This window comes from Clavelina lepadiformis, chromosome 3, assembly GCF_947623445.1.
Source record: "Clavelina lepadiformis chromosome 3, kaClaLepa1.1, whole genome shotgun sequence".
Classification (NCBI taxonomy): Eukaryota; Metazoa; Chordata; class Ascidiacea; order Aplousobranchia; family Clavelinidae; genus Clavelina; species Clavelina lepadiformis.
Window position 1 is genome coordinate 24,297,213 of NC_135242.1, and position 24,799 is coordinate 24,322,011.

A 24,799-nucleotide genomic window follows, 5' to 3' on the forward strand; every position below is an offset into this window, starting at 1 on the left:
CGAAATGAACAAGCAGTCAATTTTTTTCATTTACCACGGAGTATACAAAGCAAAACACTTTATGAAGAGTATCCCATCTACCTTGATATCTCTCTTCCGTTAATTTGATATCTTGCTGAAACCTTTCACCTTGTTCCTCACTCATATTTCTGAAGTTTTCAGGGAAGCGATCTAAGTGACTGAATAGATAGTGAACTTTTACGCTCATCCTTGATCCAAGAGCTTGAAAATTCGTAAGCATCACTTGTACGAGATCCACATAGTTGTTTGCTTTTGTGTTTCCAAGAAATTCTTTTACATCTGCAACAAAAGAGTGCCAGGCTGCCTTCTCAACTTCATTTATATGTGAGGGAAAAACTTGATCTTTGATTAATTTTCGTATTTGTGGCCCATCAAAAATTCCTGCTTTCAGCTTTTCAATACTAAGACCAGGAAATACTTTGCACAGGTGATCAAAACAAGCACCATCTTGTAAGGCCTTGACAAATTGTTTCATCAAACCCAATTTGATGTGCAATGGGGGTAAAAAGATGCGATCAAGACTGAAGGTTCATTTACAATGTTTTTATCTCCGTGCACAAATTGTTCACGTATGGGCCATTCCTTTTTAATCCAGTGTTGATCAGTGGCCCGACTATCCCAGTAACAAATAAAGCAGGGATAGGCCTACTTGGTGAGGCCGCTTTGTTGTCCTAAGAGAAAGTTGACCATTTTCAAATCAACGCAAATCTCCCAGTTATGCTCAGTATAAGAAAGTTTCTTGATGGGATGATGATGGTTATGCTTGATTGGAGATGATATAAACTAATCTAAAGCCTTATTTACCTTCTAAGCGAGGAATTTGTGCCAGACAACTCAACATTTGGGCAAAACTAAATAGCTGCTTCACATGGCTTCAGTTTTTATTAACATATGTTACTCACTAGCATACATATCAAACTTTTCATGGTATGTGTAGGAAGAAGCAATATCTCAAAAACTAGAGCCAACTTAGCAAAAGTAATTGCATTTTCGGACTCAGCGCCCCGGATATACACCTAAATCGGTCTAACATATCAAGCCTTTCGAAAAAAAATTTTTTTTGTTGGCATGTGTATAATCATTGTTCAACACACGGGGATGTAAAAGTTGTGTTTATTGTCGCAAAACACCTTCTAAAACATCATCATTTTTTTACAAAGTTGTCGGGCAAGCAACCTGTTGATAAATTTCTATAAATTGTGACGACACAACTACGCATAAACGAAACAACTGACGACGATAACAAGTCATAATAAGCCCACGTGATATGCGAAAAAAATTAAAAAGCGCGGCAAGAACTTGATTAGGCGAATCTACTAGACAATCTCGGTTCGACGAAACAATTCCTTCTCTGTGCCTGGCATTCAATGATGCCTTATGAGGTCACGGCTAAAAGCGCGAGGTTAGTTTTTCAGCAGTTCATGGCGCCGCCACCTAAGCGGTGGTGATGACGATTGTCAGGTGCTGGATGTCACCCACGTTCGAGAGGAGATCTGGCGCCCTCCGCTGGAGATTGTCAGTGGCAAAGTCGCAGGGAGGGAAGATATGAAGAACGAACGGCACCTTCTGTGACCAAATGTATATTATTAGATCATAATCACAATACCAAAACTGACGCCACTATAACCCTGAGAACTGGTCAAATGCTTTACGGGTTTTGAACGTTTCATGGAAGTAATTGCAAGCAAATTCCCAGAAACACATTCCTTTTAACCGCAAGTAGGCGCGCACCTGCTGTGTTTGGTCAATGGCGGCGTCCACATTCACAATTCCAGCCACTTCCTTCTGACGTAGATAGCTTATGAACCCCGAGTTCAAAGCGTTGGTTTGCCTCACAACGTCGTCCTTGTCTCTACCGCATGGTAGCGCCACCAGCAAGCAAAATTCTTGGTCGCACTGGAAATGCAAAACAAGCTCTGTGAGAAAAACTAACACAATGATGTAGGTTGCCAGCAAGCATGTGACGTCAGAGCTACATTATAGGCTCAAATTATTACGTCATACCATCATTCTCTTCCGAAGTCCCTCTATCTGGGGTGGGAGGTTTTTCATCCTTTGTATGATGCGCAGTTCAGCAAGTCCGTTAGTGTCCGAACTCGCGGCCTGCTTAGGGAATCCGGCCTGTCCGTACAAGATATTGCCACAGACGTAGTGGACCTGGACCGCCGCGCAGTCGTTCTTGAGCGCGAGACGTCCTTGCCAGATGACGGGGTAGCGCTGGAAGTGGAATAACAAAAAGTTTACCAACACGCAACGAGGAGAAGTCTACATCAAAGCAGGTGAAATACCTGGAATAAATCGTCAAGTGAATCCTGAGGCCCCGGCTCCATCTGCTGCTGTTTCAATTCCTGGGGTTGACTTGTCTGTTTCGGAGCTTGATGATAGGGGTCAGGAGGAGGAATTTGTGGGTCAGGTTTAGCCGGGACCTGCTGCGGTACAGAAGGCGGTTCATGCCAGGAAACGTGGGGTGACGGGGAGTGGTAGCGAGGATGCCCCCTCGTTGGGGTCGGGGGCCTCTGGTAAGCCTCAAGGGGCAGATGGGAGGTGGGCTGTCTGACCCCTCGGGGAAAGACCCCAGTATTTAAACCAGGTCCTTGGCTAGATGCACCAAGCGGACCCATATCGGGTCGGTATGGTTGTTGTTGTAAACCTACAGAACAAACAGGTTTATACGGAAGTGTGGACGATCTAAAAATCTTTTGCTCAAATTTCTCGTGACTCAGAAGTAACTTCTACTGAGGCCTCTCAACTTTGAGTAAATAAGCTTTCACTGTATATTACAAATACTTGAGCCACGTACAATGCATTGCTCTTAGCTTAAGAAAGTACCTGGCATGGCGTGACGTACAACGCCACCAGATGCCGTGGTTGGCATGGTAACAGAAGACGGGTGCATTGACGATCTTGATGGTATGGGAACCCCTGCAATATGTGATGTACACGTCGCGCTTAACAAAGAGTTTTGTGGCGCGTGATACATCGAAAGAAACTTTCTTACCGGATCTTTCAAAGTGTTGAGCAACCAAATCCATCGGCGCGTCTGCTGCTATAGATGTGGGGGTTCGGACTGGGTGATCACCCCCATGGGTTATGTACTGGGTTCGAGTGTCGGGTAACCTCTGATGAACGTTCGATTGTTGTTCGACCGCCGGTTGCGTTCCATGCATGGGGTGGGTTGGGTATCCATGTGGGTTCGTTCGCTCTTTTGTTTGTGCGCGGGGTTTTTCCACCTTGGGGTGGGTAATAGGGGGCTGGCTGGTGGGTATATGTGGATGAAGGTCGGTAAATGGGGGCCGTGATAACATATGCCCCGCCTGCATGGACTGTCTAGGGCCTTGTGGGGTGAAATTAGGTGGGATCTGGATAGGCATACCCCCCATAAATGAATAGGGTGCCTGAGGAAATCCACGAATTGTCGGGAAGCCGTAAGAAAGCATCGGAGGCACTAAACACACATAATTTGATGAGGATATAACTCGAGATTATTCTCGTGTTTACAAAAATTTTCGGTACCTCGTGATAGGAATTGTGAGTATGCGGGGTTTATTTGCTGCGGGATCCCTGGTTCCGACATAGATGGGTTTTGTAACGAAGGAATCTGTTTCTTGCCATCGTGTGGTGAGAATTGATGTCCGGGGATCTTTAAAATTATTCCACATTAACAAAAGTCGACTTTCCTTCGAAATTTCAAGATTCAAAGTAGTACAAATCTACCTGAGGGAAACCCGGGGGAATGTAACCAACAGTAGCTGGGACTTGAATATGTGGGGCAAGGGGGGCTGATGACAGCGGTTGGGACGTCGTCGTAACAACAGATCGAGGCCTGCTGTTGGCAGGGGGCTCTAAAATAACGTAATTTAAATGATAAAGCACATTATGGCAATTCTTTAGGATCTTGTCATAAACTTCACTCACAAATACCTGATTGTTTTGTAGGACCCTGTCTGACGGTTGTTGGTATCGGTGAAAATGAGGACACCTGCTGTGGCAAGGAGATAATTTCATTGCAATGCCTTCATTTTTACGATCATTCAACAAAATTCCTCCGCAACAAACTAACCTGCGCAGGCGCACTTTGCTCTACTGGGTTCTTTTGAACAAACTGGGGTTGACCTCCGTGAACTGTAAGTGGGTGTGGGGCTTGCGGAGACGCAGATGCTCTCGTAACTAGGGGCGACGAGAACCTTGAAGGCAAACCTGTTGGCTTCAAAGGCGGCTGCCCTGGGGAATACCCTACAGCCCCAGTGTGGTGAGTTGACCAAGCCCCTGGAAGTTGGTTGGAAGTGGAGGGCCCAACTGGGTGCGGTAGATGGGTGAGTGCTTGTGCTTCTGCGAAGTAATTGGTCAGGGTGCATTACTAACTTGGCGGCTCCTCTCGATGATATACAGAGGTTAAAAGGAAACTTGAATGCTGGAGTGTTAATCGATCATGCACAACCAACATGCATACTACAACCATAGTTAATGATATGTTAATCCTAATATAATTAGTCAGCAGCCAAGTTCAAGTTATCAATGAGAATAAATAACGGAACAACAGCCAATCTCACACAAGAGCTAAAACACTGAACGTAAACTAAGCAACTATATATTGAAGCGTCGACAGCTGAAAAACTTTAAACAGCGACTTTGTTGAAAAACATAAAACAACAGAAGACGGCGCAAACATTGTTAATCTTCACGCTTGATTACCTCTGATTATGAAGGCCTGCTGGTGCATAGTGGAGTTAGTTGAGGCGGCTGTGATAGTGGGGCTGGTTAGGGGTGACGCAGGGAGTCTCTGCACCACTCCCTGCCCCTGGGTGATGGACGGGGTTAATTGTGGGGAGGGAACTCTAAAAATGGCGGGGTTAGTGGAAGAAAGGAAAGCATGCTGAGGATTAGTATCAGGCATATGAGAGAAAATAAAGTTGGTGTTGGCCAGTTGAGGCGATTGGGGTAAAACTGGAACCCTGCTGGGGTATTGGAAGCCAGGCATTGGGTACCCTTCACCCCTAAGACCGAAAGGCATGCTAGGAGGGTGTATAGCCGGGTTAGTTCTACTTCCGTGTCCGAGATCCTCTGCCATTCTCACATGCACGCCACCTGGTGTTGGATTTGCCGGCTCAGCGGTGTGTCCGCTCTGCGTGAAAACCTCACGGCTTTGGCGTCGTTTGGTTGGTATGAGTTTTGGAAGGTCGGCGTGGACCCCGACAGTAGGGGGGTGATGTTTTGTCTCCGTCGTGTCACTTCCTGTCGTTGCTTCTAATCGGAAAAGAAATGACTTGTGGTCGTTTTATATCATTCTTGCATGTTACAGTTATGATTAAAGAAAGCTATTACGACACCAAGCTATCATGTTTACAAAACTACTGTGCTCTAGAAGTTAAGATTTTAAAAAGACAAGTAATGAAACCAACCAGATGGCGCTAAAGAGGGAAGGGTAACAAATGTACGAATGGGTGGTGTCAAGTTACTTGCGGCTGTCACGGTCGATGATTGAATTGAAGTGGCCACACCCGGTTCAAGTCCTTTCTGCGTTGACGAAGGCTTTTCCGAAGCACTTTTACTCTTCTAAGAGAAACATAGTTAATTGAAAACTGAGGTAATGTCATGTGAAAAGCAATAGACAGTGATGCAACGCATCCAACAATGTGTATTCTATCTGTATCTGATAAAATCTATGACATGACATGACATGACCAAATTACATTAAAACAATCACAACCAGGGAACTCTAATTCATATCCTCAGTACCAAAGCTCACCTTCTCTATGGGTGGGTTCATTGTCTTGGGGGTAGGGATGTGGCTGACCGGAGCAAGTGGGTTCACGCCATGTGGAACAGGAGCAGGATGAAGTGTTCTGGGCTCGTGCTTACCCGTAGTAGGTTGATCTGGAGCTGTGTGGGCACTGGGGGTTAGGTGATCAAGATGGGTTTCTTTTTCACCGGATGAAGGCAAATTTCTCCGCTTTTCTTGCATCTGTCTTCCATTGTCAAATTGTGATTCAGTTTGTGCGGTGGAAGTAACAATCTGTGATGTCATAACTGCAGACATATGTGCGCTACTATCAGGTTTGACCAACACTTGTTCCGAGTTTGAGATATCCATGCTGTCTCTCGGTGTTCGTTGGCTGGCCTGAGATGGTGAGCTGGCTGCAAGGCTTGAAGAAACAATTGTCTCTCTCTCAGACTTGCCATCATGAGGGTGACCCAAAGGTTTACACAAAACACTTTCAACCTGGGGTCCGCTTGGTTCCATTTTCGGTAGATCAGAAGCGGTAGGTTTGTAGCTTCCTGCTGCCTTGACCTTGCCACTTGTTTGCTGGATGTTGTCCTGATGTTTTGTGTCTAATTGTTGACCGACATCTGATGAGGGTTGCTGAGTTTTCTGTTTTGCAAAGCTAGCCAGGAGCTCTTTTGGACTCTGCGATACTGGGGTAGGATGGAGCAACTTTCCAACATCTTTGGATGTATTTGAAACATCTTCCAACTGAGCTGATTTAAATTCATCAGATAACGTTATTGTGGACTTCCTTGTTTCCTCTTCAACGTATCTTACACTTGGAAGAATTGGAGTCAAGTCGTCATCTTCATGTGTGTCCTTGAGCAATGCTGATGCTGCTAATGCCGCCTCTTCATCAGCTTTATTCAAATTTTTATTTTGCTCAACGGACAAACTAGATTTTTCTGGCTTCACAGCATTCCTGCTAAATTTGGGACCGGAATATGAGTCGCTTGATGTGCTTTCCTGTGCTTTGAAACCTCCAAAGTCAAATTCTATTGAACTGACAGCAGCTGCAAGTTCTATTTCTTCCGCAGTGCTACGAGGTTCAAGAGAGCCAGCGTCCTTTGAGTCTTCTTCTTGGTTTGAAAAGTCATCCTTCTGCTCGACGCTTGGCTGGTTCGACTCGGTGTGAACGGGTGACGTTTGCTTGAATATTTCCTTTACAGATTCGGGGGTATTCCCCGAGGCAGCTGGTACGTTGGAAGAGATGTTGCCGAAGTAATCGAATGGAGAAGGGGAGGACAGGAAATCCTGATTTTCATCACTGGACATTATGGAGCGCACGGCTTCCTCATCTCGCTGCTGAGATAGCTGCTTTAGTCGTTTTATCTCTTTAAGATGACGTTCTTGTTCCAGCTGATAGCGCTCATAGGAGGAGAGTCTGTTTGCTCTCTCGGCAGGCGAACCATCACGACTGTTGCTCCTGCCACGATCCGGTTTCTTGGTTTTCACCACCTGTTCGTCTGTTTTACTTTCGTTCTGATTTCGCTCTTCCAGCTTACCGGTTGAGTCTGATCTGCTTTGAGTGGACGTTTTCGGGGCCCTCGCCTGCATCCCGGGAAGATTTTGTGATTCCTCCCTGGTTTCTACACAGTCGTCATACTTAGTTACATTTTTCTGAGTAGACTTACTGCCGCGGCCTGGCACCAGGTAGTCCCCACTCTCCTCAAGATCATCGTTATGGGGATTGGGAGAAAACAACGACTTCTGATGAGATGATTTAGCAGTTGGCGTCGTTAACTTTGATGGCGATCGCGAAAGTGGAGTTGAAGTAATTTGCTTTGATTTTGTGGTGTCCTTGCTAGTCTGGCCCGGTTGTCCGAACGCTTTGGTCCACGGATGGAGAGATGGTTTCGGTTTAGGGACTCCTTTCTTTTTGTCATCGTGGTCGTTATCGGAGCTGTCACTGCTGAAGAAGCTCTTCCCTGGCATCGATTCCTCCTTCACTGACTTCAAGGAGTCATCTTCTTTCACGGTTGGAAGAACGAGGTTGTCTGCTTTCGTTTCTTCAACAGCTGGAGTCACTTCAGGCTTTGGACTTTTCTTCTTTAGAACTTTCTCAGTTGGAAGTTTCATCGATGACTTCTGATCACTGAGTCTCAGATCTTCACGAGAAGACGATTTTATCTTCTGCAGCTTCCTTTGTTTCAAGGAACCCAGCATGGACTTCACGTGATGCAACTTTCCCTCTTTGCTGTCATACTTGTGCAAACTTTCTTCTTTCACTTTTGTTTTCAACTGAGGCTTCTTTGACGAGTGGATCAGTTCTTTGTGCTGACGATCTTTCTCCACCGACTGATGAGCGGATTTTCCAAGTTCTTGGTTACTGTGGCGAGGTAACTTCTCGTTCTGTCTCTCGACCAAAGACGCACCAGACTCCAATGTTCTGTGTTCGCCCTTGTCAGATTTCATTTTCTGGGTTGAGAGTTTTTTCTGTTGAATGTCCTCCGAACGATTCTTCTCACTGACGTGCTTCTCATCGGACTTGTTTGGCACTTCCATCATATCCTGGGAAGATTTTTGTTTCTTTGTGAGCTTTATTGCTTCCTGGGAATACTTGGACTTGCTTGAAGATGGGTGAGATTTTTCAATCACTTTTTTCTTAGCTTTTATTTCACTGGACTTAATGGTCTTGCTCTCATGCGCAGCCTTCTTCTTCTCATCAAAGGCATGTTTTGAAGATTTGATTGACTCCCTTTTATGGTCGCTTGGTTTAGTTGATAACTTGGAGGGTTTGGGAACATTCTTTGAAAGATCTTGCTTCATCTTGCTTGATGAGATGTCCTTCGTTGCATCAAATGATTTTGCAGATTTTAGGGATGGTTCATCGCTCTGTGGCTTGATCTTGTCCAGATGAGGTTTCTTCAGCGAGTAGTCCTCACTGTAATCTGAGAACTCGTCTGATGAAGATGATGATGATGATCTGAGGATTTTAATCTCTTCTGCGCTCAACTTCCCGAACTTCCTTCCACCAAAATCACTTTCAGAGCCCGAGGAGCTCATTGAGGAGTAAATCTCATCACTGCGCTTGAGAGATTTTTGTCCTCCGACCACCGTCTTTACTTCCATGCTCTCTGACCTCTGCATTGAAGAGAATTGATCCAAGTACTCTGGAGGAATCACGGTTTCATCCCTGATGGTTTCCACTTTGAGGAATGTGGATGGCGGAGATGGAGGAGGATAATCTGGGGAGCTTGAAAAGCTTGAACTCTCCTCAAAAGAGCTTCGGAACTTCTCTCTCTTCTCCTCTTGTTTCTTGTGATGTTTACTGCTCCTGAACTCTTCCTTGAGCTTTGTTTTTCTTTCTTTTGAGGAAGGCTCTGGGATGCTGCGAGACTTTTTCATCAGGGATAGTTTCTTTGATGTGGGATCGGAATATTGTTTCTTTTCCTTAAGTTTGGAACTCTCGTCGAAGCAGTCAGAATCAGAACCGTATGGCAATCTTGATGACTTTTTCACCGAAGACGACCTTGAAACTTTCTCCACCGATGAACGCGACTCAAAATCAGACCCACGCGTCATACTTGCTGTCTTTGTAAGTTTCTTTTCCTTGTGCTTGTCAGTTGACGGCTGGGAGGACTTGGAAAATCTACTACTTGGCAGATCACTCGATTTCTCTTTATGGGGCTTCAACTTCTTCTTCTGGGACTTGGATTTCGACTGATCTTGGCTCGATGATGTTTTCTTCTTCAAAGACCGATCGGATTTATCTGAGTCATACTTTGACTCGGACTTGACTAGTTTCTGTGTCTTTTCAGGCTTCTTGGTTTCTTGCTTCTGTTTGTTGAAGAACTCCTCAATATCGCTGACATCTGAGCTGTCAGATGATGTATAGATCTCCTGCCTGTAGGAACTCCTCATCGGAGAATGCTTCTTCTTAGTGGATTGATTCATTTGCGATATGAAGCTGTCAAAATTATCACTGGAATCGGAGTCGTCAGAAGGATGAAAACGTGAAACTTCTTTGGTTGGTTTCAGTTTTTCTGGGATTTCTGTTTTACCTCTGTCATTTTTTAAATGTTTATGTTCTTTCTGGCCAAAATCAGTATCATCGGACTTTGAAGGTTTGGGTTTTGATTTATGTTTCAATTTGCTGCTCTGTGAAACGATTTTCTTCGAAAAAAGATCTATCTCGCTGTCGTTATCCTCTGAGCTAGAGCGACGTGCATCACCTTTGACCCTGGAGCTTAACTTGCTCGGTGTTTCTCTGCTGTCCTCAAGTCGAAGTTTCTTCTTCACTGGGTGCTCCCCGTCTGTTGATGTTTTAGGATGCTTATGCTTTGTCACGAGTCTCATCTTATCAGAAGACTTGGTTGCGGATGTTGTGTCTTTTCTTTTGTCGCTCTCAACCTCCCTGCCCTGTTTACTGGAAGATTTCTTCACGAGTGATTTGCTGTGCAGTGTTCTCTGTTTCTCGAAGTTTCCTTCACAGGGAGCTGCCTTCTTGCTCACAGAGGACCTGCCATCCTTGTCTTCTTTGTAAATCTTGTGCTGTTTTGGGTCCTTTCTCTTCCCACCATCCCGAAACAAACTCTTCATCTTCTTTTCAGAAATCTGTTGCTCGGATTTCTTGTCGGATGTCTTCGCACAATCGTCCAGTTGCTTCGGTTTATCCGATCTCTCGTGAGATTTGCCGGAATGTGGATTAGAAAGCAGCAACTTTTCACTTTTATGAACTTTTGAACCTGATTTACCTCCAGTCTTATCATCAGGTTTCATTCCTCCAGTCTTATCATCAGGTTTCATTCCTTCAGTTTTCAAAATGCTTTTCTCAGATTTTGAAAAGCCCAAATCCGCTTTTGTTTCAAGAGTTTTAGTTTTATGGAGATCATTGGATGACTTTAATGAGATTTCAGTTTTGTGCTTATGCCTGTCTGGTTTCATGCCTGATTTTTCAGCTTTTCTTGCACCACCCTTCTCCAAGTTTTTCGAGCACTTTGGTTGAGCTTCACTGGATTTCGAGTGACTTTTATCCGATTTTTGGTCTGATTTTGGAAAACCTTCTTTCGAAGAATGAGATCTTTTGTGGAGTTTCATTTCTTTTTTTGATTTTTCCGTCTTATCAGTTTTCTGCTTCTTCTCAGACTTGGGAACCTCTTCCTTACCAGAATGCTCGGAAGCGTTGAGTTGAACTGAGCTTACCAAGCTGGTGTCGGGTGGTTGGGGCCTGTCTAGCTCCAATTCCACCAATGGGTCCATTTTGACATCGCTTGCAGCAGATTTTGTTGTGTGACTCGACTGCTCCAAGGCAGGTGGCTGCTTGTCATTGGTTGGTTCGTCGTTGAGTTTCTTCCGAGTTTTAGGTTCATTGTTTTTGGATGCGATGAGAGCAGGGGAAGCCCCACTGCCTCTCAAAGCTGTCGTCTTCGCAGCGGAACCATCAAAAACATCAGCACTTCCTGATTGAGAAGTAGGATCGTCTGGCAGCTTATCGACGTCAGAACCAACTTTCTCTTGAACGCGATCAACATCATGACTTTCAACAAACTCTTCTCCGACGATCTCGTTTGCTACGACATCCGGGGCCTCGATGATTATGTCATCGTGTGTGTCCATGGTGAAAACCTCTTCACTGTGCACGATGTCCTCGTGATGTACGACAACATCCGCTTGGTAATCATCAACTACGTTGTCTTGGGAATATTCAATGCTCTCCTTAGTGACGCCACTTGCCAAATTCTCATTTCCCGGAAACCCTGATTGGTTCTGTTCAATTGTGACATCATCATATACGTCCGATGATTTATGATCTTCTGCTTTGACATTACAATAACCTTCATCGCTATTCGCAACGACTTCCGTAAATTTGTCTTCAACTTCTATACTTTGCAAAGAAATGACATCATCAGAAGGCTCTATTGTAACGTCATCAGTAGCACCAATGTCATCGTTTGTGACATCGTAAGTGACAGTTTCAGTTAAAGCAATATCAGATGCACCGACCACATTGTTAGACAGGATTACGTCAACGTTCTCAGTAGTCGTTTGACTCATTTGACTGTCGTTGCCTGAACTGAAATCCTGATCATTCGATGCCTCTGCACTCATCCGAGGAGGTTCTGGATGAGATCTCTCACATCCAGCACTCACTGTTTGTGATGTGGCATCATCTGGTTGTCCGGCAATATCACTTGCCTCACTCTCAGCAGGCGCCGGACCCGCTGTACTACTGCTGAGAGGACACTCGTTTTTTGCCGCATTTTCAACATTGCCATTGGCCTGTTTGAGAGGCGCCACGAACGGAGCACATACCGGTTCAGTATTTGACGCTTTTTCCGCAAACGAACTGAACAGAGGTCTGTCGGCGGGCAAGTCATTCGGATCTATGAAGGATGAAAACAATGGAGATGAGAGGACGGGCGCGGCTGAAAGTGACTGATTGAGAGGATTCTGTAGATGGGAAAGTCTCGCTGAATCCTGGTCGAAGATGCTCGATCTGTTGAAGTTGATCAACATTTATGTAAAACGAAAAAAATTTGCGTAAAAATGCCACAAAAAACTTCTTTAGAGTTTAGTGGTGCTCAACTAAATTATTTAAAATCCAAACAGAACATGATTTAGAAATTAGATTTATCACAGTGCGACCAACATCTTGTAATATTCGTGTGAATTCAGGAAGTCTGTTCGTTTCCTAAACCATTGTTCATTCTTGGCAATACCACTGCCCCCTATACTACCCTGCAATAACAAGCAATACGCTTGCCAACAGCTTGTACCTTAAAAGCCTCGAAGTCCTGAAGTCCAAATTCTTGTCTTCCATCGTCATCTTCTTCTCTACTGTCATTCTTCCTGCTCCTGCTCCACTCTCCTCCACTTTGGCTCTTTTCTTCACCTTCCCGAGTGACTTCAACTTCTCCGTGAAGTTCGATGTGTTGTTCATCGCAGGTGATGTGTGGATGGCTGGTGATGTCACAATGGAAGGTGATGATGTAAATAATGGTGAAGTGATGCTCTGGCGTGATGACTTGCTGTTGTCGGATGCCACATCGATCTGAATAACAAAAGCTGATTGGTTGAAGTTTGAACAACATATGCGTACTGCGGAAATAAATGTATCCAGTAAAAGAATTTTGCTGAAAAAAAAACTTTAATGTAATCTGATTACACAAAAGTATCAAACAGTTTTGTTGTTGAAGAAATGAAAAGTTCTGAAAAACAGGACGGACTCACAGAAGTGGAAGCTTGGAGAGGGCTCTTCAAGATGGGGCTCACGGGGAACACACTGCTCTCGTTATCGGAAGAGGGAGAGAGAAATCCTGGCGATGTTTCGATGTTCAGTTGCTGCTTCATTGTTTCTAACTCGGCACGCAGGGTTTCCAACTCTTTTTTACCAAGAGGCTAAAACATTAACAGTGCATTAATTAGTGCATCATTAGAAGTTTTCGTTGTGCAATGAGCAGTAATGTGACAAAAAGACAAAAATGTGGACAACGGTACAATGCAAATGGCTAAATTTATAGCTTCAGATGACTAAACGAAATATAGCTGGTGGTGTTAATTAACAGTGTGTACTTCAGATGGGCTCGCGGTAGACACTGTCAGATTTGTGAAGGAATTGTGTGGAATTGCTTTCTCTTGTTGACCTTGACTTGCAAACTTCGCCGACTGTTTCATCTGTTCCGCTTTCTTACGTTTGTGTTCAGCAGCTTTATTCAATGCACGGCGGTCGTGAGAAGAAGGCCCGCGTTCATTTCTCGATGACGTGGAGTTTGACCTGCAACATGACTGTAACAATCAGCACAAGTTGAGTCGTAAATAAGCAACTAAAAGCAAACACGTACCTCTTTCCGCAATGGTTGCCATGGGAATGAGTGACACTTGGAGACGGAGTATTTGTGCGAGATGAATTGCTGTTCCGCGACGTACGCGATAATTTTCCAACTGACGATGTGCTCTTCGGAGTATATGGAGAGATAGCCACGGGTGTCTTGTTTGGTGTTTTATATGACGGTGGTTTTATGTGATCCTCTGTTTTCACGATGACGGTTGTTTCGGATTCGTTGGATTTTTGGTGCGGGGTGGAAGCATCCGAGACTGCGGGTGATTCCCCTAACATTTTGTTTTCGGATGCTGGGACTTCATGACTGTGCAAAATATTACCCTGCATCTTTGTGTCTTGTTCTGAGATCTGGGATGAAGACGACTTCAGCACGGGACCAACATCCCCAAGAGCATGAGATAAAGACATAGCTTCCGACTGAACTTCTTCCAGTTGCTGATGATACGTGGAGTCAAGCAACTTCTCACCTCCACTCTTTTGATCACTCGAGTCCACTAAATCACTTTCCTCTTCATAGATTGTCTCTTCCGACTCAACTTCGGTCTGAGATGATGTCATCTCCTCCAGCACGACTTCGTCGAGATACTCAATGGGATGTTCCTGTGAAAGTGACTCTACGTTTGGATCAGACTCCTCTTCATCCAAAAGGGAGCTGACTATTTTCTGACTCGGTCCACGCATTTGTTCCACCTTGCGCTTGTGTCGTTCCTGCTCCTTCAATTTCTTGCGTATCAGGGATCGTTGCTCCTTTTCACGACGACGCTTCTCCTTCTCCGAAGAGTCATCTTTGACATAATCCCGACCCACATCAACATTAATCGGATTTACTTCCGAGGTGGGAGGATCTTCAACCACAGGAAGTTGTGGGAAATCTGTGTCCGTAAAGATCTCTTCCGCTGTCACTTCCTCCTCTACAATTGTCTCCACCACTTCAGGATACTGGGCCTGATCTTCACTGAACGTTATGTCTTCTTCAATTTGGTGCAAACTCTCATCTTGCTTTGCAATTTCAACAGGAACGATTACATTCTCCTCCTGTTGGATGCTGCTCAACGATGAGTCCGCTTCCTTCTTTTCTTGGATTTTTATTTTCATCTTGCTCGCCATCTCCTTGATCACAACATCGGCAACTTGATTGGCTTCATCCTCTCCCAGTTTTGTGTCTGTGTCCAGTTTATGGAGCAATCGTTCAAGACGCTCCTTCTCCTGTTCCAACTGAGATAACTTCTCTTTTTTCGGCTCGCTGCTTTCTTGCTTCACAGAGCTACTGGTGACCTCCACTTCAGCGCTGGTTTCAGTTGGTATCAAAGACTCGTATGGTCGGTAACCAGTGTGGAATGGCTGTGCAATGGCGACTGTAGGTGTCGTTTTTGGAGCTTTGACTTCAGGTTCCCACCGAGACTTGCGTTTCACATCTTTCAACTCCTCAATGTCTTCGACGACTTCAACTTCAATCTGTTCACATACGCCTTCTAGTGGTGAGTTGGACATATCCGCATCAGGCATTACTTCGATGATTTCTTCTTTCACAATAACTCGGGATCGAAACTGTGTCGATGGCTCCCGCTCCTCGTCCACTGCCTCATTTTCATCATCATTGTTCTCATTGTCCATAAAACACTGGCTGGCGATAGAGAGCGGTGCTTCGTGCTTCACGGTTGCACGGCGAGCTCGTTTACTTGCTTTCGGGTGACCTTCATCGGGGGAGTTTTCTGAACATTTTGCGGCTTGTCCCATACCACCTGAACTCCAATGTTCATCTGTTCTTGATGGTGTCGATTTGTCTGTAAAATTACGGAAGAAGTCTGGTTAACACCAACATCATATATACTTCTAATTTTTTAATACTGACACATGTAATCCCAAGCAATGCCGCAAAGGCAGCTTTTATAACTATTTCACTCGATTCAGGAAATGCAGCTTAATTACAACCCTGCTTTTAAGTATCAAAAAGTAAAAACAATCTCAGAAGGTTATATTGCTAACCATAATAGCTAGCTATAACAACCTTTTCACAACGCAGAAAACATATCAAGTACAGCAATCAGTATTCTTAGTTACAAAAAACATGAAAAGTTTAAAATACCACCTCCTGACTCACCTGCATCAGTTTCTTTTGCTCTATCAGAGAAACGACGCTTCTTCTGGTGAGAGCTTTTTGCCGACTCAACCGCTTCTGTTTCACTTTTAATGACATCGCACTCTGTATGGCAGGACGAGGGAGAGAATTCCCTTTTAATTAACTTCGAGGGGCCGTGGGCTTTATCAAGCTGTTTGCTTTTCGAGTGATGCAGTTTTTGCTTCTTTGTAGACTTGTTGTCATCGCAATCACTTGAAGACGAGCTTGGTCCTTTGCTTTGGCTTTTATAAGATGTCGATTGTTGGTGTTTAATTTTTGACTTTGAACCATCACCAGATGGCGACGATGAGTGAACACGCTGAAGTAAGTGATCGCGACTGTCTTTCGTCTTCTCTGGTTTATTGCTTCCGTGATCCTCAGAATTTCCATTTGACGCGTGAGAATTATTCTTCGATTTGCTCTTGGAAGCTTCCCGTTTCGAAGACTTCCTTTCCGCACCGTCTTTGCTCAATGCTGATTGTGATGTCACAGGTTGCTTGATTATGACCTCACCAATCGAATCAAGATTCTCGTCCCTGGTCGGTGTTTCGCTTCGACTGCGGTCATAATGAGCTTGCGAGTGCGACCAAGACGTTGGATAATCTGGATTCTGCTTTGATTCTGATCCAACCCACGATGCAGAGGATTTACCCGATTCACCGGCCCCTTTGCTTCTAACCCCGCTCCTGGGGCTACCGGGGTACGGCTTTGAGTCTCTCATTTCAACGCAACGATCGTCTCGGCTGTGGTGCGATGGGGAAGAGTGCCGGGATGTCTGATCTCTGTATCTCCTCATCCAAGGGTCAGTCCCAGAACCTCGACCATCGCGTGAGCCGGGTGATCTTGCCGGGCTGCGGGTGTATGGGGCCGGATGGTCTCTCTCTCGCATTCTCCCTTCTAACTTGGGGTCTAGATCGCGGACTCTGCCCCGCCCGCTTGAGGATGACGACCTCGGAGAAAGGCTCCGGCTACGTCTTGGCAGGGGTCGCGGCGGTGGGCTGTGCTCGGGTCTCGAGTGATGAGGCGGGTCCCTTCTGTCTCTCGATTTCATCCGATGATAATCCTCGTAACCCCTCGGGGGTGGGGCGTAATCCCGTCCGTGCTCCCGTCGAGCGTAATCCTGACCCCTATAATCGGGGTCGTAACCATGCCCTCCTGGAACCCTGTCGTAAAAATTACCATCTCGTCTGTAATAATCGCCCCTCTCATCCTCGTATCGTCTTCCCCTGGGGGAAACACCCTGGTACATGGGGCGACCCCGATTGCGGTCCTCCCACCTCCAATCCCCTCGTGGAGGAGCCCCCACATCGTAACCTGGGGGTCCGTGCGGGTAACGCGAGTGATGAACGTCATCATAGTAACCATCGCCTGCTGAGTAGGGATGGGATGAGCCGGACCGGCTCGACCTTGACCCACTGGAGGGTGGGTTGGGTGGGGGAACCCCCGGAGCGGAGGGGGCAGGCAGTAGAAGATGACGAATGCTCTCGAATGTCATCACGCTTTGTCCTGCAACCAATAGTGTAACCACTTAGAATGAAGACAATATTATGCATCTTTCTTAACAGAAAAATACTTATTTTCGGAGACGTAAATGACAAAAAATCCACTTTAAACCGACTCAGCTCGTGATTTTAGCAAACCTGAGCTTCTCATGTGGGTGAGAAAGAGCTCGATTAGTTCCTGACTCGCGTAATCCAACTTGAGTCGACTGCCGTTCATTTTACGCCCCTTCATGTTTGTGACAGCTTGCTGAGCTTGCTCATATTTGAGATAGAAGATCAACGCCTGGCCTCGGCTCCTGTCGATGACGACATGCTCGACAGGCCCGAACCTAGATGACCCACAACAAAGTGATTATGGTTCGAAATAGGGATGGAAAATTTGGCCGGCTTATATCTGCTAAGAGCTCTTAGCGATTAAAGATTTTGTTTGCCGTTAGCAGGAGAATTCATTCTCCATTCTCCAGTCTCTCCATTAGGAGAGAGTTTGGAGCAAAATTTTGACAAATAGCAACTTTGGTAGCTAACCGCTAGCTAACGGCTAATGCCACCCAGCTAACGGCTAATGCCACCCAGCTAACGGCTAAAGAAAATCAGCTAAATTCCCGACCCTAGTTTAAAACAATATAATGTAGGATTTTTATCAAGAGATATTGATATTATCCAACATAAGCAAGATATCTACCATTCTTAAGTACTGTTCATCTCACATATAAGGATTATTCTTTTCATTTCACTGTTTTAGAAATCAAAGGAATATTTTACTCACTTCTGAAAGCAACTTGCGAGATAATTTTCTGTGAAACTATCGGTTACACCTTCGACCCAAATGCATGATGACATCACGGTTTTACCGAATCCAAGCTAACATAAAAAACAATACACAGTTGATAAATATCGTAAACTAGTGAGAAATTTAAGCTTGAAAAGGCTGCAAAGCTTGAAGCTGGGAACATTAAATTAACCGAAGTTCGAAGATAATTTGCAGGGATCAACAAATTGAAGTGCATTGTTTGGTTCACGTTAAACCAAAAAAGAACTGTCAGTGTTATATATACTTGGTACTGAAGTTTTTAAATAATACTTAGTGCTTATGTTTATTATCTAATGGTGTACTGCCATTGACAATATTGTGTCGTTTTACAGGTTACGCAACTGCATAAACATGCCAAGTCTTACCTTTAAAGTATTTTTTCCCAATTTTTCTCCGTCCATTTTCTGTATCGCCTTCACAACGCTGGCAATGTCGGTGTATTGCAGAAACGCATACTGCGGTATGCTGTTCTGTTTCTTGATCTCTATGGCCTGTGAGAGAAGAATGGTAAAATGCTGCAATGACAAGCAGGGAATGCTGAGCTTCAAGAAAATCTACTTACAACAATTTCTCCAAATCTGACAAATATGTTTTGGATGTCGCTGTACCCGACCGTCTTATCGAGGTTTCCGACAAACAACGTGCGGGAAGCGCGAGGATGGAATTCATCGATGATTCCTCCACATTCCTGCAGCTCCTTGCCGCTCACTGCAAAGAAGAAGAAGATTTTACAAGATATGAAAAGAGCTTACTGCTATGGCCGCCAGACATATAATACACAAGGTAGGTTACATGTAAAATACATTTAACTTCCAAAGAAATCAAACCAAGAAAAAGCAAAGAAGTTAAGTTGAAAATGTTTTTATAAAGTTATGTAGTCTTCCAAGTACTTTTTACATAACACATTACCTATTCAAGCTTATGATTAATCTCATTCGTGCCATGAAGAGTTAAAAGTGATGCAGCATTAGTTTCAAGCAACAGAAACCGTTCTGACAAATCCTAAGAAAGTAAAATCCCACCTTCTCCTTCGTAAATCGAAGCTTCAATCGCAGCGCCGAACAAAAGTTTAGTCTTTGTGTGACTGACGGACTTCATAGCTTCAGCGGCGTTTCGAAACAGGACGAGGGCGTGGCGGTTGTTGTTGTCACCGCGGATGACCACAGATTTTACTTTCCCGCACTTTTTGAACTCGTGGTAGATGCCTTCCCTCAAACTGTTCACTATTCACAGAGGACAAGAATATATCTCTGACTAATTCGGAACGTATGGTTCTAATAAATAATTAATATGGGGTCGTATCATGTTCGGCCAATTTTGCTTGCATGGTGTTAAACTGCTGCAAAGAATGATGTAGATACATTCATGTTGTATTTACAAAAACTTACAAGTCTCGGCCTCTTGCTGAATTAACCCATCTTTGGAAAATAAAAATTACACAGTGTTTTAACGACAAGGTGTTAACATGAATGAAAAAGTTCTCTTTCGAGGTCGCAGGACTAATAAGAGTCTGAACATGTTAGTTTTAGTAAATACAACATGAATATATCTACACTGGTTGATAGTTGATACTAATTGCAACAGCATGGTATAACAAATCTATTTCAACAATCTACAAGTTAAGTTGTAAAATACACAAAATCTATAAATCTATGGCATTCATGGGGATTTGTTGTTAAATGCAGCAGCAGATGACGTCATCTGCCATTTATAAATAGTGAATTTGCTTTCAATATATGAATTAAAAATCTGCTAAATTAGGCACGCAGGCCAAGGGGAAATACCAAAACATATGGCGATGCCATGCGAAAAAGCTCTGACGTCATTAGCAAAAAGGGAGGTGAGGATTTCTGCAATTAACCTTAGTGTCAAGTAGTGAGGGGAAAAGTAGGCTGAGATTAAGTACTACAGACTAGCTCGCAGCAGAATGCGTCACACACAAACAGACCAGACGTTGTATCGCCTTTTTCTTTTTTCCATTCACAATCGCCTAAACACACGTCCTGCTCCATTTCTCTTTTGTTTCTTTTTTATCTTCTCCTTTCTCTTTTAATAAGACAACTAATCCTTGCCTCCTGCCATTTCCACGCTAACAAAGGGCGAAGAACAATCGCTTAACGAGATCTATTGTCGCGTAATAATAAACTCAAACCTTGAGAATCGATACCAACAAAGACAAACTACGTTTTTCTTTTTTTTAAAGTTAAACGAAGGCCAAACATTGACCACTCCTATAATAGGTGTTCATTGCATAACAAACTGACAATGTTTTAAGTGATGTAATTGCATTGCTTGATGACGCGTCAATTATGACGTCATTTGCAGGGTACTAGTGACAAACGTGTGAAGTGGAAAACATTTTGTGGAATGTTGGGTCAACGTTGACAAAGCAAATGCCCACTCCGAACCCAAGTAATTATTAACTCTGTGGGGCTTCAATAGGCGACGACGCTGTTCTGTGATGGTATCTACGTTTGCTTGGCAATAGGTGATGCACAGTAAGCGGCTTTAGCTTCAGTTTATCATAAACCTCTCCAGTTGTTTTCTGACAATTGGAGATAAAAGGTGGCCTATAAACCAGCTTTATTAATTAGTTTTTGCCCTACCGACAGTTGGCAATAATGGAGTCATAGGCAACGGTGCCAGTAACTGATAGCTTGGTGAGAACGTGGTGGCGGTGTAGCAACTACATTAAGGTGATGAGTGCCACTCACATGCAAACAGTGGTGTCAACATTTAACTGGTCATCACATATCTACATTTATATACATGGACAACATGGTCTGAAGAGATGGAGACACATTACCAGCTATCCCAGTCTATTCAAGCTATTAAGAACTAACAATGAAAGGGCATTCACAAACTTGGTGCTGGCAGGCAAAGGTAGATAGCAAGAAATGAAGATAAAATTACCACTTGGTCTTGTTGGAAGCTTCTTAATTATCATCGTGACCAACTTTTGCTGATCGTCATCATGTTCAATTTCAGCGCTTGTGCCTGAACTGCAAGACATGATCACTCCTTATAGGTCAGACATACGACAATATGTAAAAAAAACGCTACAAAGCAAAACACTTGGTGCTACATTTACACAAATGTCTTGGCTACTACATTCATGCTATAGTTAAGAATTTTTACGCATCACTTGCTAGCTCGTTAAAGCACTATTAATTATATAGATCAGTTTTGTGGAGTGTTGTGTGTATTGCTTGCGGTCGCAACCATAAAAATCTTACCTCGATGACGACGATGAACTAATGGACCGTGATGACGAACCAGTGGAAGACGCTGACGAATTAGAAGAGGTTCCGCTTGAATAACTTGACGAGGCATCAGACTCTGATGAAGTGTGACTGTTTTTCTTGTTTGAGGATTCTCTCCTCACGGTGGGTGACCGACCTCTCTCTTTTGACTTTGAAACTTTGCCTTCAATTAATCAAAACAATTCAGTAAATTAAACCTGTCTATGCAACTGCAATCCTTCCTCTGTCAGCAACACGCTTTTATAGGAGGGATGGGAAACGTCTGGACAACGAACAAACTTCATCAAACCAATGAGTTGCCACGACTTGTTTTATTGTTATCTTTGGTTTAAAACTTTAAATCGTACACAGCAAAGCAATAAAACTAATCAATAAGTAGAAATCTAGACTTGTAGCCATCACACGCTTTCCAAAGAGTTCCAAGGTTTTTTAACCATCACACTAGATATTACTTGATTTTTAACTCAAATTTATAAGGTTTACACGGCCTGACTAATATGCACTACAGTCCAAACAACTCTCCATAGTAAAAAATTTCCCACGCTTGTTTTAGGCTCATAAATTAAATAACCATATATACTAATCTATTATATACTACACTATATAATATATAAATACACTATACAGGGCAAATGTTTTGCTCAAAGCAATTTACCTTTTTTTATTTGCTTTGACTCGTCAGTTGGCTTCTTTGATTTCTTCTTGAATATTTTAGCTTGGTCAGGTTTTGATTTCCTGCCCGATAAGATCAAAGTTATGTGGACTGAATGATGTGATTCTGTTTTACCATTTACTACTATCGATCAATTAAATGTCAAATTCCATACAAATGTCTGATAAAAACCAACTATTCATTCAAACCTCTCTGCTTTTGAGGATGAATGCCCGCTGCCACTTCCTGACTCGCATTCACCTCGCTGGTCTTTCGACATTCGTCCTTTCGAGTCAGGATGCTCGGTTGGCGCAGCTGCAGTTGATCGATATCGATCACTAGTGTACTGCCGCTCACCACTGCAAATACATAAACATCATCACTATTTTGAAAGTCAAACAGGAATTGTTGTAACATGCGAGTTGTGTGACCAAGAATAACTTCAAACTGTAAATAACGATCAAGATGAATGCAGAAGTATGACGAGGTTATGATAATCCACGGCGTATGATAACTTTGCACGATGGCCATTTAGCAAGAAGCAAACAGTAATAACAAATTTGCCACTCTATTAGCACATGGATTTATCTATTAGCACTTTATTTTGCTGCTTACTACGAATGCTAGTGTGAGTGCATGAGTCGCTAAAGTCAGCACGATTTGTTGCATGACAAATCACCAGCTGTTCCTTTAATTATTGGCCTACACATCTTGTGACACTTCACGGGACGTTTTGTATTTTATCATTATCTATATATATAATCTATCTAACTAAAAAAAACAACTGGTTAACTTGGCACTCTGTGAAATTTAGTCATTCATTTCCCTCCAAAAACCTGATAAACAACCAAATCATTTACTAATGTAATACTTAGACACCAGCATGGCTGCGGGTTGAAAAGTTGAAGTTTATTTAGAATATCAATTAAGCTACATCTTCATTTTAATACAAGTTTAAAGCAAGAAATAATAAAGAGACCAACCTTTAACGTAAGTACGCAACCCTTAATTAATAAATCCATGTTCATTGTAAATCCACAAACATAGTGTAAGATGCCCTAAGCTTGCTTTTCTGGCTGCTTTGAAGCTAATCTGTAAGAGTTTACGTCATCTGAGTTCCCTGTGACACTGACTACATGACTGACCGTACTAAATTATGAGATACTTCCAACAGCAGCAAGCTTCGATTTAGATAAGCACATAAATGAAGAAAGACCATCTGGAAATTGAGTTAGAGAGCTGATATTCCACAGAAGATATTCCTCGTCACGAATTCTTGGAAACGAAATATGGAAGATGTCGCCCACAAAAAAGTCAGAAGTCTCCTAGTAGAATCCTCTGTGACGAGTTGAGCTGATTGAAGATGGATGAGAATTGTTGTCAGCTTCATCAAACATTCATCACAGATCATTAAAGTGAAAGAAGGACAAAAGTTTTTCGATTTTTTAATGTCCTGAGAGCTGCCAAGAAAAAGTTTGGTACAAAAGCTCTTCGTTCCAAACGAGGTACGTCCCAAATAAAAGTTATATCCAAGAAGCTTTTCTTCCACTCCAAGTAAAACCGAGGTGAGGATGCCAGGTCGATGTCAATGATGTTGGAAGAGCTCCCTTATCATGACTTTTACCCAAGATAGATCCAATGTGAAAAATCCATCATATAATGTCTGTTATTAAATCCACTAATAGATGTTATTACATCCTGTTGAAGAGTCCAGGAACTTTGAAGAACTTGAGTTAATTTTATTTCTCAAAATCAGAAGAAGTTTTTACTTTAATATATCCGCAAAGGGTAATCCGGGTAAATAAATACTTTCGAAATGCAGAACTGCACTTCCTGTAAACATGTCGTTGAGCGTAAGTACGCCATCAAGTGACAACAGTTGCCCACAAACAGTTAAAAAAGTCATAATCTTAGCTAAGTTATCAAACAAACAAACAAAAGTTTCCTCACCCATCAGCTGACCTGGATAATTCAGCACGATAACCAGAGGCATGATTTCTATGGCCGACCGATGAGCCATGTCGAGGAGAAAATTCCTTCTGTCGTCCAGAACTCATCGCTTTGATTGAAAAAATTATTTTGATTACATCACGATTATTATTCTAATTGTGACATAACACAGCAAAAGGTATCACTTTAAATATCATTTACATGTGAAAGAGTTCTCCACACAGCAGACATATACTTTTAAAGAAATGGCAGATACGTTTCGGAATGTTATAAATATTTGCACTACTGCATCATTATTACCAGCTTGTTCACTATAGCTTGTTTCTAATTTAAGATCTCCAAGATTGTTTGTTGAATTTTGAGCTTTTTGTGCAGAACGGATGTCTACGAAGGCAACCACAGCACATTGACTTTCAGATGAAGATCGCTTGGGTAAAATTCTTACCTTTTCCACTCGACCATATCTAATGAAGACACAAAATAGATCAATGCAGTATAATGAACAAATATAAAAAAATTTTTCCTTAGGTTGAATAAAAATCTCAACTCCTGAGTGACAATTAAAAATAAGTATGTTCATTTTCTGCATTACTTTTTAAAAATATCAGTTATTTTATCTTCTCGAACATTTTCTGGAAGATTGCCAACCCACAAATGTCTGGTTTCTTTCATCCCTAGAATGGTATTCCATGTAAGGTAATCCAAAACATCATTAACCTAACTATAAGTGTTCACATATCCTAACTTCAACAGAAAATTTAAAGACTGTGACAAAAAAAAATATTAGGCTAGGCCTATGCATTATGCCATGAAAATTGCCTGATTTAGCTTAAACTGTCATAAAATATGCCAAATATTGCAATCGTTGTGAAAACTAAAATTTTATACCACTATATCATATGCCTAGGCTATCATGACAGACTCAGAACTTAGT

General features: G+C 43.0%; 1 protein-coding gene across 8 annotated transcripts; it reads right to left on the bottom strand.

Moving 5' to 3' along the window:
- Window positions 1-1,120: 1,120 nt before the first annotated feature.
- LOC143448925 (uncharacterized) lies at window positions 1,121-24,629 on the bottom strand. Of its 8 annotated transcripts, none has more exons than XM_076948882.1 (30): window positions 24,493-24,629; window positions 24,166-24,329; window positions 23,866-23,974; window positions 22,125-22,274; window positions 21,919-21,998; window positions 21,237-21,426; window positions 20,914-21,002; window positions 19,023-19,223; window positions 18,563-18,708; window positions 18,366-18,491; window positions 17,956-18,050; window positions 17,328-17,518; window positions 15,670-17,193; window positions 13,570-15,352; window positions 13,301-13,502; window positions 12,959-13,126; window positions 12,505-12,779; window positions 5,768-12,224; window positions 5,421-5,574; window positions 4,714-5,265; window positions 4,082-4,350; window positions 3,943-4,003; window positions 3,736-3,863; window positions 3,535-3,661; window positions 3,020-3,466; window positions 2,851-2,943; window positions 2,310-2,671; window positions 2,026-2,238; window positions 1,753-1,917; window positions 1,121-1,587 (listed from the first exon to the last, which is right to left on the bottom strand). In XM_076948882.1, exons 3-30 carry the CDS (start codon window positions 23,970-23,972, stop codon window positions 1,456-1,458), a joined length of 14,487 nt encoding a protein of 4,828 aa, XP_076804997.1. In that variant the 5' UTR covers window positions 23,973-23,974; window positions 24,166-24,329; window positions 24,493-24,629; the 3' UTR covers window positions 1,121-1,455. The 8 variants fall into 8 exon arrangements, with proteins under 8 accessions (XP_076804997.1, XP_076804996.1, XP_076804994.1 ...); XM_076948881.1 differs by having other exon boundaries at window positions 23,878-23,974; window positions 24,458-24,626; XM_076948879.1 differs by having other exon boundaries at window positions 5,421-5,571; window positions 24,458-24,626.
- Window positions 24,630-24,799: the final 170 nt, after the last annotated feature.

Excerpts from the sequence above, each read along its gene's own strand:
- LOC143448925 (XM_076948877.1), bottom strand. The coding sequence starts at position 24,537 with ATGAAAGAAACCAGACATTTGTGGGTTGGCAATCTTCCAGAAAATGTT. Across the intron at positions 2,239-2,309 it reads CACTTGACGATTTATTCCAG|CGCTACCCCGTCATCTGGCA; the intron begins GTATTTCACCTG and ends TTCCACTTCCAG. Across the intron at positions 1,918-2,025 it reads GACTTCGGAAGAGAATGATG|TGCGACCAAGAATTTTGCTT; the intron begins GTATGACGTAAT and ends TTGCATTTCCAG.